General features: G+C 39.0%; 1 protein-coding gene across 4 annotated transcripts in view; it reads right to left on the bottom strand.

The window, feature by feature from the left end:
• The window catches only part of citb (citron rho-interacting serine/threonine kinase b), a 172004-nt gene that overhangs the window by 40888 nt on the left and 114699 nt on the right, over positions 1 to 16417 (bottom strand). For all 4 annotated transcript variants that reach the window (XM_088336922.1, XM_088336918.1, XM_088336923.1 and 1 more), the window contains 4 exons: positions 10138 to 10266; positions 8904 to 8984; positions 6944 to 7022; positions 3614 to 3787 (listed from right to left, as the gene is read on the bottom strand). In XM_088336922.1, the coding sequence (XP_088193048.1) occupies positions 3614 to 3787; positions 6944 to 7022; positions 8904 to 8984; positions 10138 to 10266 (463 nt within the window). The remainder of the gene's footprint in view (positions 1 to 3613; positions 3788 to 6943; positions 7023 to 8903; positions 8985 to 10137; positions 10267 to 16417) is intronic.

Raw genomic sequence — 16417 nt, 5'->3', positions numbered from 1 at the left:
CAATTTGTCCCTAGCAAGGTTCTTGAAAAGTCTTGAAAAGTCTTAAAAGGCATTGAATTCATTCTTCCAAAAATAAGGCCTTGATTGTCCATAAAATGTTCAATCATTGGGTAGCACGGCAGCGCAGTGGTTAGCGCGTGTGCGGCACAGTTCTAAGGTCTTGGGAACCTCCTGTGTGAGTTCAAATCCAGCTACCGGACTGTGCGGAGTTTGTATGTTCTCCCCGTGCTTGCGTGGGTTTCCTCCAGGCACTCCGGTTTCCTCCCCACATTCCAAAGACATGCATTTCAGGTGGATTGGCCGGTCCAAATTGTCCCTAGGTGTGAATGAGCGAATGAGTTGTCTGTCCCCGTGTGCCCTGCGATTGGCTGGCAACCGGTTCAGGGTGTCCCCTGCCCACTGCCCGGAGATGGCTGGGACGGGCTCCAGCCCCCCGGCGACCCTAATGAGGATAAGCGGTGCAGCTAATGAGATGAGATGAGAGATGTTCAATCATCAATAAGATTCTTTTTTTTTTTTTTTTTTTTAACCGAAAAAGATTTCGTAACATTGATCTATCAAAACGGTGATGTGGTTTCAGTCGGGCCTTTTAGAGCAGACGCATATTTTAGATGTATCTGCAGATTTCTTATTCTATAAATCACACCGCCGGGCAAACTATGAAAAAAAACACGACTTATAATCTGAAAATAGAGTATTTTGTTTGGAGAAGAGAGACGCTAAACGTTAGCATTAGCATTTGATGAGCGTAGGGGTATCTTCATGCTTCGAGGCCGATATCTCCCACGCTATATTCACACACTGCAGCAGTTGGCAAGTGCGCCAAATTTCAAATCTTTACCCTACGAGTTCCTTTCCTTCTTTTTTTATAAACCCCGCACTCCGTGTGCAGCCGCTCTACGGTCTGCTGGTAGTTGTCATGGTAACGAAATCCATGCTGCCATTGCTAAACGGAGAACCGGCTTACTCCTCCGATGCTCGAATTTGAGGAAAACAAAAAACTGTCCATTTGTGGATTTGTCTGGTTTGAACCTTTGGATGCACGGCTTACCTGTAACAAAAAACGCATCAACTCATTTAAAATGCGCACTGGGTTTCAATTTTCTCTCTTTCTTTCTCTCTCTCTTTAATGGTCTCTTACCATCTCTCTCTCTCCTACTCTATCTCTCCCTCTCTCTCTTTAATGGTTTCTTACCATTTCTTTTTTCTCTCTTTCTCTCTTTAATGGTCTCTTACCATATCCCCTCTCTCTCTCTCTCTCTCTCTCTCTCTTTAATGGTCTCTTACCATCTCTCTCTCTTCTTTTCTCTCGCTCTCTCTCTTTAATGGTCTCTTACCATCTCTCTCTCCTTCTCTCTCGCTCTGTCTCTTTAATGGTCTCTTACCATCTCTCTCTCTCCTACTCTATCTCTCTCTCTCTCTCTTTAATGGTTTCTTACCATTTCTTTTTTCTCTCTCTCTCTCTCTTTAATGGTCTCTTACCATCTCCCTCTCCTTCTCTCCCTCTCTCTCTTTTTAATGGTCTCTTACCATCTCTCTCTCTCCTACTCTATCTCTCTCTCTCTCTCTTTAATGGTTTCTTACCATTTCTTTTTTCTCTCTCTCTCTCTCTTTAATGGTCTCTTACCATCTCCCTCTCCTTCTCTCCCTCTCTCTCTTTTTAATGGTCTCTTACCATCTCTCTCTCCTTCTCTCTCGCTCTCTCTCTTTAATGGTCTCTTACCATCTCTCTCTCGTACTCTATCCCTCTCTCTCTCTTTTATGGTTTCTTACCATTTCTCTCTCTCTCTCTCTCTTTAATGGTCTCTTACCATCTCCCTCTCTCTCTCTTTTATGGTTTCTTACCATTTCTCTCTCACTCTCTCTCTTTAATGGTCTCTTACCATCTCCCTCTCTCTCTATTGCTCTCTCTCTCTAATGGTCTCTTACCATCTCTCTCACCTTCTCTCTCGCTCTCTCTCTTTAATGGTCTCTTACCAGCTCTCTCCTACTCTATCCCTCTCTCTCTCTTTAATGGTTTCTTACCTTTTCTTTTTTTCTCTCTCTCTCTTTAATGGCCTCTTACCATATCCCTCTCTCGCTCTCTCTTTAATGGTCTCTCACCATTTATTTCTCCCACTCTCTCTCTCTCTCTCTCTCTCTCTTTAATGGTCTCTTACCCTCTCTCTCTCCCTTAAATGGCGTTTTACCATCTCCCTCTCTCTCTCTCTCTCTCTCTCTCTCTCTCTTTAATGGTCTCTTACATCTCCCTCTCCCTCTGTCTCCCTCTGTCCCCCCCTGTCTCCCTCCATCTCCCCCGTCTCCCTCTGTCTCTCCCTCCATCTCTCTCTCTCTCTCACTCTCTCTTTAATGGCCTCTTACCATCTCTCTCTCTCTCTCTCTCTCTCTTTCTCTCTCTCTCTCTACTGATCTATTACCATCTCCCTCTCCCTCTGTCTCCCTCTGTCCCCCCCTGTCTCCCTCCATCTCCCCCCGTCTCCCTCTGTCTCTCCCTCCATCTCTCTCTCTCTCACTCTCTCTTTAATGGCCTCTTACCATCTCCCTCTCTCTCTCTCTCTCTTTAATGGTCTCTTACCATCTCTCTCTCCTACTCTATCTCTCTCTCTCTCTTTAATGGTTTCTTACCATCTCTCTCTTCTTCTCCTTGGGCAAGACACTGAATCCCTAAGGCAACTAATAAGCAGGTCGGCGCCTTGCATGGCTGTATGGCCGCTATTTGATGTGTGAGTGTGTGTGTGTGAATGGGTAAGTGTGAAGCACATTGTAAAGCGCTTTGGGAGGTCTTCATTGACTTGAAAAGCGCCATAGAAATGCAGACCATTTACCACTTAGCATCTTGATTATCCTCAAAACGTTTAGAGGCTGACTCCCTATTGGTGTGTGGGTGTGTGTGTGAATGGGTAAGTGTGAAGCACATTGTAAAGCGCTTTGGGAGGTCTTCATTGACTTGAAAAGCGCTATAGAAAGGCAGACCATTTACCACTTAGCATCTTGATTATCCTCAAAATGTTTAGAGGCTGACTCCCTGTTGGTGTGTGGGTGTGTGTGTGAATGGGTAAGTGTGAAGCACATTGTAAAGCGCTTTGGGAGGTCTTCATTGACTTGAAAAGCGCTATAGAAATGCAGACCATTTACCATTTACCATCTTGATTATCCTCAAAATGTTTAGAGGCTGACTCCCTATTGGTGTGTGGGTGTGAGTGTGAATGGGTAAGTGTGAAGCACATTGTAAAGCGCTTTGGGAGGTCTTCATTGACTTGAAAAGCGCCATAGAAATGCAGACCATTTACCACTTAGCATCTTGATTATCCTCAAAGCGTTTAGAGGCTGACTCCCTATTGGTGTGTGGGTGTGGGTGTGAATGGGTAAGTGTGAAGCACATTGTAAAGCGCTTTGGGAGCTCTTCATTTACCATTTAAACAATGAATTCAATGCCTTTTAAGACTTTTGAAGGATTCGGGGGAACCTGCATGTACTCTACATAGTATTCCATGAATGTGGTAAAAAAATGATTGTGAAAAATATTGAAGGATAAAAACCCATGGCGTCATTTTTTGACCCCACTTGCGCATCTGAGGGTAAAGCAAAACTTGAAGAGGAGAAAAAAACTGACCCTCTGCTGGAGCCGGTCCTCTGAAGTTCTCCCGACTCTCGGATCAGGCTGCCCTTGCAGCAGATGACCCGCAGTTTGTTCTGGTAGGACGAAGCCAGGTAGATGGCTCCTGAGGAGATGGCTGGGCCCAGGTAGCGGGGGCTGGGGATGTCCAGGTGGGCCAGCACGCAAGCTCTGTTAACACCGGAAAAGAAGAAAAGGCAGCTCAAACATCGACTTTTACTGGCCAGTAATGCCAAGAGCCAAGAAGAAATCTGAAGATTGATTTGGTCCCCAGCGCTTTGGAATGCTACAATCTGCAACCTCAGTGTTTCAATCTCGTTAAATTAACCCAAATATTGCTTCATTAGAGGAACATTTTGCTAATTTTAAGTGTATTTTCTCTAGTTTTTAGATAATTGAATCTATTTTTCAAATACAATTTGTCATGGTCGCCGTGGCGACCGGTCTGCCCCGCCCCCTGGGCACCAGCTGAAGCAGATCAGCTAATTGCGTGGCTGCTATTTAAGGTTGGGTGGTGGGTATTGCGGGGGTTGGCTCATTATACCTTTTCTGTTCTGTTATGCCTTGTCCTGTTTAGTTTAAGTCGGAGGAAACCTGGACCTGACCATTCTGAGTGTAAGAATGTTTTTGTTTTGTTTTGTCCCGGAGTTTTTGGACAACTTTTATTTTGGTAAATAAAAGCTTTGATCGTAAGCAATTGAGTTCTCCCTTCCTGCCTCCTGCCTCCGTTCTGGTCCGGTCACCCCTTCCCACCTCGTGACACAATTTGAAAATCGACACTGTACTTTAATGAAGTACATACAAAAATATTTCTCAGAATAAGACGAATTTTCTACCATCAACAATAGTTTTTTTTAAAAGTACGATTATTCATTCACTTCATTCATTTATTTAAGAAACAAAATAACTTGAAATGAGAAAAATATACTTACCGTATTTTCCGCACTATAAGGCGCACCTAAAAGCCTTTATTTTTTTCAAAAGCTGACCATGCGCCTTATAATACAGTGCGCCTTATATAATATTATATGCAACTAAGGCGAGAAAACGCAGACTAGATTCATTTCCTAACCAATGTGTCAATCATCATTTGAATCAGTCACTATTGGCTAAAGTTATTCGGAGGTAAAGGGGGCGGATCCTTTTTATCATTTACAGGCTCGCATAGGCTAAAGGGGCGAAACAAAGCCCGCAATTGGCCGAAAAAGATGAATGTGAATCACACCTTGGGTTGCACTACGGCATAGAGAAAACATTTTTTACTATTCTGTATTTGTAAATATTTGACTCTCCTGGATTTACTACACTCACGGTTGTAGGAAGACCATGGTTACGTATCATTATTGAACGTGATGGCTGCAAGAGAACTTAGGTGAGCTTTGCGGCTTTATATTTTCGTGGTATCTTGTTTTAGAAAGTGTTTATTTTCATATGCACGGTAAAGAACCTCGTTTCCCTGCACAATAAAATTCTTACTTTGCTGTCCACACAGTTGCCAGCAAAAAATAAAATGGAAACTAAGGAATGGTTGGCATTTCTTAAATTCCAAGACTTTAACCTTCCGAATGATAATTGGAACGATGCATTTGAGTGACATCGTACAGACACCGCTTCCGTACAAGTCTGAGACACGTATTTGCTTCTTTGCAAGCTTTGGGAATGTTAAGGGGGTAATCAGTTGGACTGAACCATCTGACTGTTTTGTCCACGTTCCCATTGTAGCGCCTTATAATCCGGTGCGCCTTATGTATGGAAAATACAGGACCAAAAACGATTTTTTGGGGGTGCGCCCTATAACCCGGTGCGCCTTATAGTGCGGAAAATACGGTAATTATTTATTACGTGTGGAACAAGGTAAAATATCTTTAAATAAGAAAAAATATACTTAAATGGACAGTGTGTTATATTTAGCGCATCCTAGTGGTGAAAAAAAAATTTCATTCAAGTCGAGAAATTCGTTTTTCTCGATCTAAGGTTGCCGCCATGATTGTCGGCCATCTTGCGGCTTGCTGCGGCACTCGTTTTCCTTTGCATTACATAAGAGTGGCCTCTAGTGGTCAAATATTAAACAACAGGGCTTTAAAATGAGTATAATGCCATTTGGCTAGCAAAATACACACAGAATGGATATAATGAAAACAAAATGAATCATGAAACAAATGTAGTTATAAAATGAATACACTAATGGCAAGGCACAGGTTAACCATGTGAGGAAAGGTACCTGAGGGAGGCTCATCCACACTGATCGGGACGGCTGCAAAAGGCCTCAGGAAAACATTTCCAGCCATCATAGTACCGTATTTTCCGCACTATAAGGCGCACATAAAACCTGATTTTTTTTTTAAAAATGCTGACTATGCGCCTTATAATCCGGTGCGCCTTATATATGCATCAATATTGAATTACAAGGTCTCGCAACTCAGAGAAGCATCCACCGACTCCATTTTTCGGGTAGAAGAAGAAGTACGCTGTGCATACTGGGAAATATTAACGATTCTCTTTTATTTGTGCGTTTGTATAAAAACCCTGAAATGGTTCCTATTAAGAGACACGCTTACAACGCAGAGTTTCAACTCAAGGCGATCAGTCACGCAGTAGAACACGGGAATAGAGCAGCAGCGTGAGAGTCTAACATTAATGAATCGATGGTGCGGAAGTGGAGGAAGCATGAGGATGAGCTGTTTACCTTTTACAGTTATTATGTTATTGTTTTGTTATTGTTTTTGCACATTACAAGTGTCACTATATTGCGATTGCACGTTTCATTTACCATAACAGTATCAGACGTTTTTTTGCGTGTTGACTAAATGGAGGAAAAGTAAAATGTTATGCCTTGCTGTTGTTCAAAGATGTTAAAGATGTGTCACGAAAATGCTTTACCTCAGAGAAAATAATAAAACGGCTGTTTATTCATTTTGGGAGTGAATGAAGATTGTGGAAAGCTTGTTTGTTATCTATTAATAAAGTTTGACATTCCCTTTAGCGCGGCACCATCTAATGGTTACATAACGTAACTACGTCCTCTACTGTAGCCAAGTCAGGTCACATTTATTTATGACGCCCTTAATCACAAAAATGTCTCGAAGGACTGCACAAGATTACACTTACAAAATTGCACGATTACCTTATCTTAAACCAGCATGCACTTATAGCGCCTTATAATGCGGTGCGCCTTATGTATGGAAAAAGTTCAATCATCGAAGGTGCGCCTTATAACACGGTGCGCCTTATAGTGCGGAAAATACGGTATTCGGGGCATTTTCTTCCCTTGAAAGTGATTTCAGGTGAAATAGAATGAAATGCTGTTGACTATTCAGTCAGGCTCACCCCAAAGCGGCGTGACCCTGGACCTCGATGACGTCCAGTGAGTTGAAGTAGGTGACAAATAGGTAGGGCTCCCTGTAGGCTGCATCACAAAGCACAAACAAATAGAAACTCCTTCATGGGAAAAAAAAAATTAAATAAAAAAAAAAAGAATTGGAGATTTAAGTCGATTGGCCGGCCAAAATTCACCCCGATCAGGCAGCACCCCTTTGATTTGAGATCTCCGATTCCGATTGGCCAATTCATATCGTAAGATCTTTTATACTGTCTTGTGACTGGAAACCTGCTCTGCGCTCTTCTAAATCTCGCTGAGAAGAGTTTGTGTCCCGCTTTTTCGTCATTCCACCAAAGCGATACATCTGCTGAAATCTTTGTGCTCTCTCTCTCTCTCTCTCTCTCTACTTCTATTTGGATTTCGCTCTCTCTCTTTATTTCTCTTTGGATTTCTCTCTCTTTCTCTCTCCATCATGCTGTCTCTCTCTCTCTCTCCATCTTGCTGTCCCTCTCTCTCTCTGTCTCTCCCTCTCTATTTCTCTTTGGATTTCTCTCTCTCTCTCTGTCTTTCCCTCTCTCTCCCTCTCTCTCTCTCTCCATCTTGCTTGTTCTTTCCCTCTCTCTTTTTCTCTCTCTCTCCATCTTGCTTGCTCTCTCTCTCTCCATCATGCTGTCTCTCTCTCTCCATCATGCTGTCCCTCTCTCTCTCTGTCTCTGTCTTAAATTACGGGTTTATTTTCTCTCTCTCACTCTCTCTCATTGTCTCTTTCTATTTCTCTTTGGATTTCTCTCTCTCTCTATTTCTCTTTGGATTTCTCTCTCTCTATATATATTTCTCTTTGGAATTCTCTCTCTCTCTCCCTCTCTCCATCATGCTGTCTCTCTCTCTTTCTCTCTTTCTCTCTCTATCTCTCTCTCCATCATGCTCTCTCTCCATCATGCTGTCTCTCTCTCTCCATCATGCTCTCTCTCCATCATGCTGTCTCTCTCTCTCCATCATGCTGACCCTCTCTCTGTCTTTCCCTCTCTTTCTCTCTCTCTCTCTCTCCATCTTGCTTGTTCTTTCCCTCTCTTTTTCTCTCTCTCTCTCCATCTTGCTTGCTCTCTCTCTCTCCATCATGCTGTCTCTCTCTCTCTCCATCATGCTGTCCCTCTCTCTCTCTGTCTCTCCCTCTCTATCCCTCCCTCTCTCTCCATCTTGCTTGTTCTTCCCCTCTCTCTTTCGCTCTCTCTCTCTCTCCGACGGCAGGGTTTTGATCAAGGCGCACGCCCCAAAAAACATCAACTCATTTAAATTACGAGTTTATTTTCTCTCTCTCACTCTCTCTCATTCTCTCTTTTTATTTCTCTTTGGATTTCTCTCTCTCTATATTTCTCTTTGGATTTTTCTCTCTCTCTCTCTATTTATCTTTAGATTTCTCTCTCTCTCTCTCTATTTCTCTTTGGATTACTCTCTCTCTCTCTCTCTCCCTCCATCATGCTGTCTCTCTCTCTCTATTTCTCTTTAGATTTCTCTCTCTCTCTCTCTATTTCTCTTTGGATTACTCTCTCTCTCTCTCTCTCCCTCCATCATGCTGTCTCTCTCTCTCTCTCTGTGTCTCTTTCTCTCTTTCTCTCTCCATCATGCTCTCTCTCTCTCCATCATGCTGTCCCTCTCTCTCTCTCTCTCTCTGTCTCTCCCTCCCTCCCTCTCCCTCTCTCCATCTTGCTTGCTCTCTCTCTCTCTCTCTCCCTCTCTCTCCCCATCTCTCTCTCTCCCTCCATCTTTCTTGCTCTCTCTGTCTCTCTCTCTCTCCATCTTGCTCTCTCTTTCCATCTTGCTCTCTCTCTCTCTCTCCCCCTTTCTCCCTCTCTTTTTCTCGACTCGTCCGCTCTGTACTCTGTGGATTCTGCCCTTTCGCAGGTCCCCTTCATCCGCAAAAAGCGAGGGATGTCCGTAATAATGATGTGTCTGCAAAAGCATAGTCACCAAAGGACAAAGGCAGGCGACTCCACTTGATGTCCTCCGTGCGACTCTTTCTTCCGTAGGTGTCCACAAACACACCAAATTCTGCCAGACATAAGAAGACGATGCCAGAGCATCCACTCAGAGATCAATAAAGCCAGAGAAAATAAAAAAAGAATTTTACGACACAACATTTCACACTTTTGTTAGCTTACTTATTATACAGTTATTACCGTAAATTCCGGACTATAGAGCGCACCTGATTATAAGCCGCACCCACCACATTTTAAGAGGAAAACCGATTTTGTACGTACACAAGCCGCACCTGTATACAAGCCGCATGCGCCCACATTAAAACATGTAACACAATCACAAAATTAGCCCAAACCCGGTTTTGAGTCCCGCGATTGTAACTGAATATAAAGTACACAGTCCAAAAACCACAGCCGGCAAAATGAACAGAAAATAATACCGGTACTTAAGGTTTGATGCAGACCTGCAGAGTCCAGGTGCCCGTTGAAACTAATCCAAGGAAAAAAAGTCTATATTTCCAAAGATAAGGGTGGGAAAAATATATCAGGTGAACACATTTACTCACGCAACTCCTTTTTCTTTAACGTTGAAGTGTCCTTGGGTAAGACACTGAACCCCTAATGCCCCCAATAAGCAGGTTAGCGCCTTACATGGCTGCACGGTCGCTATTAAAACTTTTTTTGGGGCGGCAGTGGCTCAGGAGGTAGAGAGCTTGTCTTTGGATCAAGAGATCGCAGTTCGAATCCTGGCTCCTCCATGTTACATGACGAAGTGTCCTTGGGTAAGACACTGAACCCCTAATAAGCAGGTTAGCGCCTTACATGGCTGCACGGTCGCTATTAAAACTTTTTTGGGGGCGGCAGTGGCTCAGGAGGTAGAGAGCTTGTCTTGGGATCAAGAGATCGCAGTTCGAATCCCGGCTCCTCCGTGTTACATGACGAAGTGTCCTTGGGTAAGACACTGAACCCCTAATGCCCCCAATAAGCAGGTTAGCGCCTTACATGGCTGCACGGCCGCTATTGGGAAATGTGAAGCACATTGTAAAGCGCTTTGGGAAGTCTTGACTTGAAAAGCGCTATAGAAATGAAAGACTTTTTTAGGTTTTTAGGGGGAACCCTGAATTATTTTCGCTTGGGAAAGGAGTCAGTCATCATCAACCAGAAGCAAGAGAAGCAATACATGCTGAAATTGAAAAAAAATAAAGGTGTTTGCATCGTGTACCCACCGTGAAAACACAGCAGGTATTCCTCCTTCTGCATGCTGCCGGCCACTTGCATGATAGCGATTGGGAAGCTATGCGACGAGGCGGCAAACACCGCCGAAGCCAGTGACATGTCGTTCTTGTCCAGGAACTCTACAGGGGACACAAAAGCATTAGCTTCCTTAAGAAATTCCACATTTCTGTCTTATAATGCCGCTATTATGTAATCTGGTCCTTGAAATTCTCAGCGCACAAGAAAATCTAGCCAGCGCACAAAAATCAGGGCTCGAAATGACTCATTAAGAAGCAAATTCAGTCAAAGTTACAGTGCATGAAGGTCAAAATACACGGGTTCCCCTGAGGTTGTGTCCTAATTGCGGTATTTTGAAGTCGAGTCGAAGTCGAACGAAGTTGAGTAAAGTTAGTAGAGTTTGTCGAGAACCGGCTTCTTCGGCTCGGCTCACTAAAAGGCTCTTTCGGGTCCTAAACGGCTCTTCGGGTTGTTTTTGCTTCTTTAATCCCAACATGACCAAATATGATGTAAAATGATGCACAACATGACTTAAAGGAAGGAAGGAATAGAACAAAAAAGAAAAAATAATACCAAAATGAAAAAGTAGTGAAAAGCTGAGAAAAAAAGAAGAAACATTTTAGAAAAAAGCCAGAAAAAAAGAAAAGAAAGAAATGTGGGAAAAAAGTAAATAGAGAACAAAAAGAAAAAAGTAAAAAAAAAAAAAAAACACAATGAGATTTTTTTTAAAGGAATTTAAAAAAAAGTAGAAAAAAACACGTAAAAAAGAAGAAAAAGTTTGTGTTGCATTCAAATAATTTCCAATGATATCAAGTGAAACAAAAGGAAGAGAAAAACAGAAGGAAAAATTTAGAAAAAAGACAGAACAAAAGAAAAGAAAGAAATGTAGGAAAAAAGTAAATAGAGAACAAAAAGAAAAAAATAACAGCTTGGAAAAAATAAACACCATGAGATTATTTTTATAGGAATTTTAAAAAAAGTAGAAAAAAACACAGAAAAAAGAAGAAAAAGTTTGTGTTGGATTCAAATAATTTTAATACTTAATATTAACGTAGTTGTATTTTTATCGTATTTCTGTTGTAATATTTCTGTGGTAGTATTTTCCGATTTAGCACTGTACTAATGTAGTAATAGTTCTTTTGTAATATTTCTATGGTGATTTTTTTACTTTTCAGAATAAAAGTGAAAAAATGTTCTTAAAAGTACTAAATTTGATATTTAGTTTTGTAAGAATTTTGTAGTAGTAACGTTGTTAGAGACACACAAATGAAGAATAGGGACAAAGTCTGCACTAAAAACATTTTTTTATTATTCTATGTATTGACATTATGTTTTGATCTTTTTCGTTTGGCAAGCCTGATAAAAAAAAAAGAAAACCCCTCACATCACAAAAATACTACAAAAATACTACAATGGGTTTAATACTAATATACTACAGAAAAGGTCATATGGAAATACTTCAAAACTACTTTACACAAATACTGCAAAAATACCAGGACTATAAAAGTATTATAAAAAATAACATGACAAAAATATTGGGATATAGTTTTCCCACCTTTGCCCTAAACCAGGGGTGTCAAACTCATTTTACCTCGGGGGCCACACGATAGAACAAACATTCTCTCGGGGGCCGGACTAGTAGATTAGAGAGAAAGAAAAAGAGAGAAAGAAATAAGACAAAGCGAAGGAGAGAAAAGAGAGAGGGTGGGACAATGAAAGAGAGGGAGGGAGAAAGAGAGAGAGAGAGAAGAGAGAGGGAGAGAGAATGTGAGAAACAAAAAAGATATAAAGACAAATAGTGAGAGAGGGGGAAAGAAATAGAGAGAAAGAATGATATCCAAAGAGAAATAGAAAGAAAGGGGGAAGGAGAGAAAAGAGAAGGAGAGGAGAGAAGGAGAGAAGGGGAAAGCAGGAGAGAGCGAAAGAGAGAAAAGGAAAAATGGAAGAGAGAGCAAAAGAAGGTAAAAAGACACAGAGAGAGAAAGAGACAAAGAGAAACAAAGAAAGAGAGAGAGACACAGAAAGTGAAAGAGAGAGACACGGAGAGTGAGAGAAAAAGGGAGGAAGAGAGAGAGAGAGAGAGAGAGAGAGAGAGAGAGAGAGAGAGAAGAAATACAAGTACACCGTCTTTGTGAGAGGCACCTGGCTTTGGCAACATCAAGTGGACATATTTAGACCTGCAGCTCGTTTTTCTCTTGCGCTTCTCTGAGCGTTGTCTCGCGGGCCGGATTCAATCCCTTAGCGGGCCTGATCTGGCCCGCGGGCCGCATGTTTGACACCCCTGCCCTAAACCAATAAAGTTGATTTTCTCTGCCATCAACTTTGCTTCCATAGGAACGGAAAGGACCAAGCTATGGGAGTAGGATGAGTACATTTCAAAACAAAGTTCTTTTGTATTCATCAAAACAAAACACAAATTACCAGACATTACCAGTGGCCAGAGGTGGGCAGAGTAGCCAAAAGTTTTACTCGAGTAAACGTACCGTTACTTCAGAATAATATGACTCAAGTACGAGTAAAAATTATTCATCCAAATAATTATTTGAGTAAAAGAAAAAAAGTCAATTTAATCAACCATAAATTACAAGTCTGTGTACTCAGTAAGTAACGGCTTCAATGTAGCCTAATGTATTAAAGTAAGAGTACAGTTTCTTCTTCACGAATTGACTCAAGTAAAAGTAAAACGTATAAAAAAGTGATTTAAAAATACTCCTAGAGGTACAAAATGTCCAAAAACGTATTGAAGTAAATGTACTGTTACTTCAGAATAATATGACTCAAGTAGGAGTAAAAATTATTCATCCAAATAATTACTTGAGTAAAAGAAAAAAAGTCAATTTAATCAACCATAAATTACAAGTCCGTGTACTCAGTAAGTAACGGCTTCAATGTAGCCTAATGTATCAAAGTAAGAGTACAGTTTCTTCTTCACAAATTGACTCAAGTAAAAGCAAAACGTATAAAAAAGTGATTGAAAAATACTCCTAGAGGTACAAAATGTCCAAAAACGTATTGAAGTAAATGTACTGTTACTTCAGAATAATATGACTCAAGTAGGAGTAAAAATTATTCATCCAAATAATTACTTGAGTAAAAGAAAAAAAGTCCATTTAATCAACCATAAATTACAAGTCCGTGTACTCAGTAAGTAACGGCTTCAATGTAGCCTAATGTATTAAAGTAAGAGTACAGTTTCTTCTTCACAAATTGACTCAAGTAAAAGTAAAACGTATAAAAAAGTGATTTAAAAATATTCCTAGAGGTACAAAATGTCCAAAAACGTATTGAAGTAAATGTACTGTTACTTCAGAATAATGTGACTCAAGTAGGAGTAAAAATTATTCATCCAAATAATTACTTGAGTAAAAGAAAAAAAGTCCATTTAATCAACCATAAATTACAAGTCTGTGTACTCAGTAAGTAACGGCTTCAATGTAGCCTAATGTATTAAAGTAAGAGTACAGTTTCTTCTTCACAAATTGACTCAAGTAAAAGCAAAACGTATAAAAAAGTGATTTAAAAATACTCCTAGAGGTACAAAATGTCCAAAAACGTATTGAAGTAAATGTACTGTCACTTCAGAATAATATGACTCAAGTAGGAGTAAAAATTATTCATCCAAATAATTACTTGAGTAAAAGTAAAAAAAAACATCATCAACTCATCTAAGTCCATATAATCAACCATAAATTACAAGTCTGTGTACTCAGTAAGTAACGGTTTCAATGTAGCCTAATGTATTAAAGTAAGAGTACAGTTTCTTCTTCATAAATTGACTCAAGTAAAAGTAAAACGTATAAAAAAAGTGATTTAAAAATACTCCTTGAGGTACAAAATGTCCAAAAACGTATTGGAGTAAATGTACTGTTACTTCAGAATAATATGACTCAAGTAGGAGTAAAAATTATTCATCCAAATAATTACTTGAGTAAAAGAAAAAAAGTCCATTTAATCAACCATAAATTACAAGTCCGTGTACTCAGTAAGTAACGGCTTCAATGTAGCCTAATGTATTAAAGTAAGAGTACAGTTTCTTCTTCACAAATTGACTCAAGTAAAAGTAAAACGTATAAAAAAGTGATTTAAAAATATTCCTAGAGGTACAAAATGTCCAAAAACGTATTGAAGTAAATGTACTGTTACTTCAGAATAATGTGACTCAAGTAGGAGTAAAAATTATTCATCCAAATAATTACTTGAGTAAAAGAAAAAAAGTCCATTTAATCAACCATAAATTACAAGTCTGTGTACTCAGTAAGTAACGGCTTCAATGTAGCCTAATGTATTAAAGTAAGAGTACAGTTTCTTCTTCACAAATTGACTCAAGTAAAAGCAAAACGTATAAAAAAGTGATTTAAAAATACTCCTAGAGGTACAAAATGTCCAAAAACGTATTGAAGTAAATGTACTGTCACTTCAGAATAATATGACTCAAGTAGGAGTAAAAATTATTCATCCAAATAATTACTTGAGTAAAAGTAAAAAAAAACATCATCAACTCATCTAAGTCCATATAATCAACCATAAATTACAAGTCTGTGTACTCAGTAAGTAACGGTTTCAATGTAGCCTAATGTATTAAAGTAAGAGTACAGTTTCTTCTTCATAAATTGACTCAAGTAAAAGTAAAACGTATAAAAAAAGTGATTTAAAAATACTCCTTGAGGTACAAAATGTCCAAAAACGTATTGGAGTAAATGTACTGTTACTTCAGAATAATATGACTCAAGTAGGAGTAAAAATTATTCATCCAAATAATTACTTGAGTAAAAGAAAAAAAGTCCATTTAATCAACCATAAATTACAAGTCTGTGTACTCAGTAAGTAACGGCTTCAATGTAGCCTAATGTATTAAAGTAAGAGTACAGTTTCTTCTTCACGAATTGACTCAAGTAAAAGTAAAACGTATAAAAAAGTGATTTAAAAATACTCCTAGAGGTACAAAATGTCCAAAAACGTATTGAAGTAAATGTACTGTTACTTCAGAATAATATGACTCAAGTAGGAGTAAAAATTATTCATCCAAATAATTACTTGAGTAAAAGAAAAAAAGTCAATTTAATCAACCATAAATTACAAGTCCGTGTACTCAGTAAGTAACGGCTTCAATGTAGCCTAATGTATCAAAGTAAGAGTACAGTTTCTTCTTCACAAATTGACTCAAGTAAAAGCAAAACGTATAAAAAAGTGATTGAAAAATACTCCTAGAGGTACAAAATGTCCAAAAACGTATTGAAGTAAATGTACTGTTACTTCAGAATAATATGACTCAAGTAGGAGTAAAAATTATTCATCCAAATAATTACTTGAGTAAAAGAAAAAAAGTCCATTTAATCAACCATAAATTACAAGTCCGTGTACTCAGTAAGTAACGGCTTCAATGTAGCCTAATGTATTAAAGTAAGAGTACAGTTTCTTCTTCACAAATTGACTCAAGTAAAAGTAAAACGTATAAAAAAGTGATTTAAAAATATTCCTAGAGGTACAAAATGTCCAAAAACGTATTGAAGTAAATGTACTGTTACTTCAGAATAATGTGACTCAAGTAGGAGTAAAAATTATTCATCCAAATAATTACTTGAGTAAAAGAAAAAAAGTCCATTTAATCAACCATAAATTACAAGTCTGTGTACTCAGTAAGTAACGGCTTCAATGTAGCCTAATGTATTAAAGTAAGAGTACAGTTTCTTCTTCACAAATTGACTCAAGTAAAAGCAAAACGTATAAAAAAGTGATTTAAAAATACTCCTAGAGGTACAAAATGTCCAAAAACGTATTGAAGTAAATGTACTGTCACTTCAGAATAATATGACTCAAGTAGGAGTAAAAATTATTCATCCAAATAATTACTTGAGTAAAAGTAAAAAAAAACATCATCAACTCATCTAAGTCCATATAATCAACCATAAATTACAAGTCTGTGTACTCAGTAAGTAACGGTTTCAATGTAGCCTAATGTATTAAAGTAAGAGTACAGTTTCTTCTTCATAAATTGACTCAAGTAAAAGTAAAACGTATAAAAAAAGTGATTTAAAAATACTCCTTGAGGTACAAAATGTCCAAAAACGTATTGGAGTAAATGTACTGTTACTTCAGAATAATATGACTCAAGTAGGAGTAAAAATTATTCATCCAAATAATTACTTGAGTAAAAGTAAAAAAAACATCATCAACTCATCTAAGTCCATTTAATCAACCATAAATGACAAGTCTGTGTACTCAGTAAGTAACGGCTTCAATGTAGCCTAATGTATTAAAGTAAGAGTACAGTTT

The sequence above is a fragment of the Urocampus carinirostris genome, chromosome 5, assembly GCF_059441175.1.
Source record: "Urocampus carinirostris isolate Australia breed hairy pipefish chromosome 5, RoL_Ucar_1.0, whole genome shotgun sequence".
Lineage (NCBI taxonomy): Eukaryota > Metazoa > Chordata > Actinopteri > Syngnathiformes > Syngnathidae > Urocampus > Urocampus carinirostris.
Note: the sequence above shows the minus strand (reverse complement) of the source record. Positions and strands in the feature narration are given on the sequence as shown.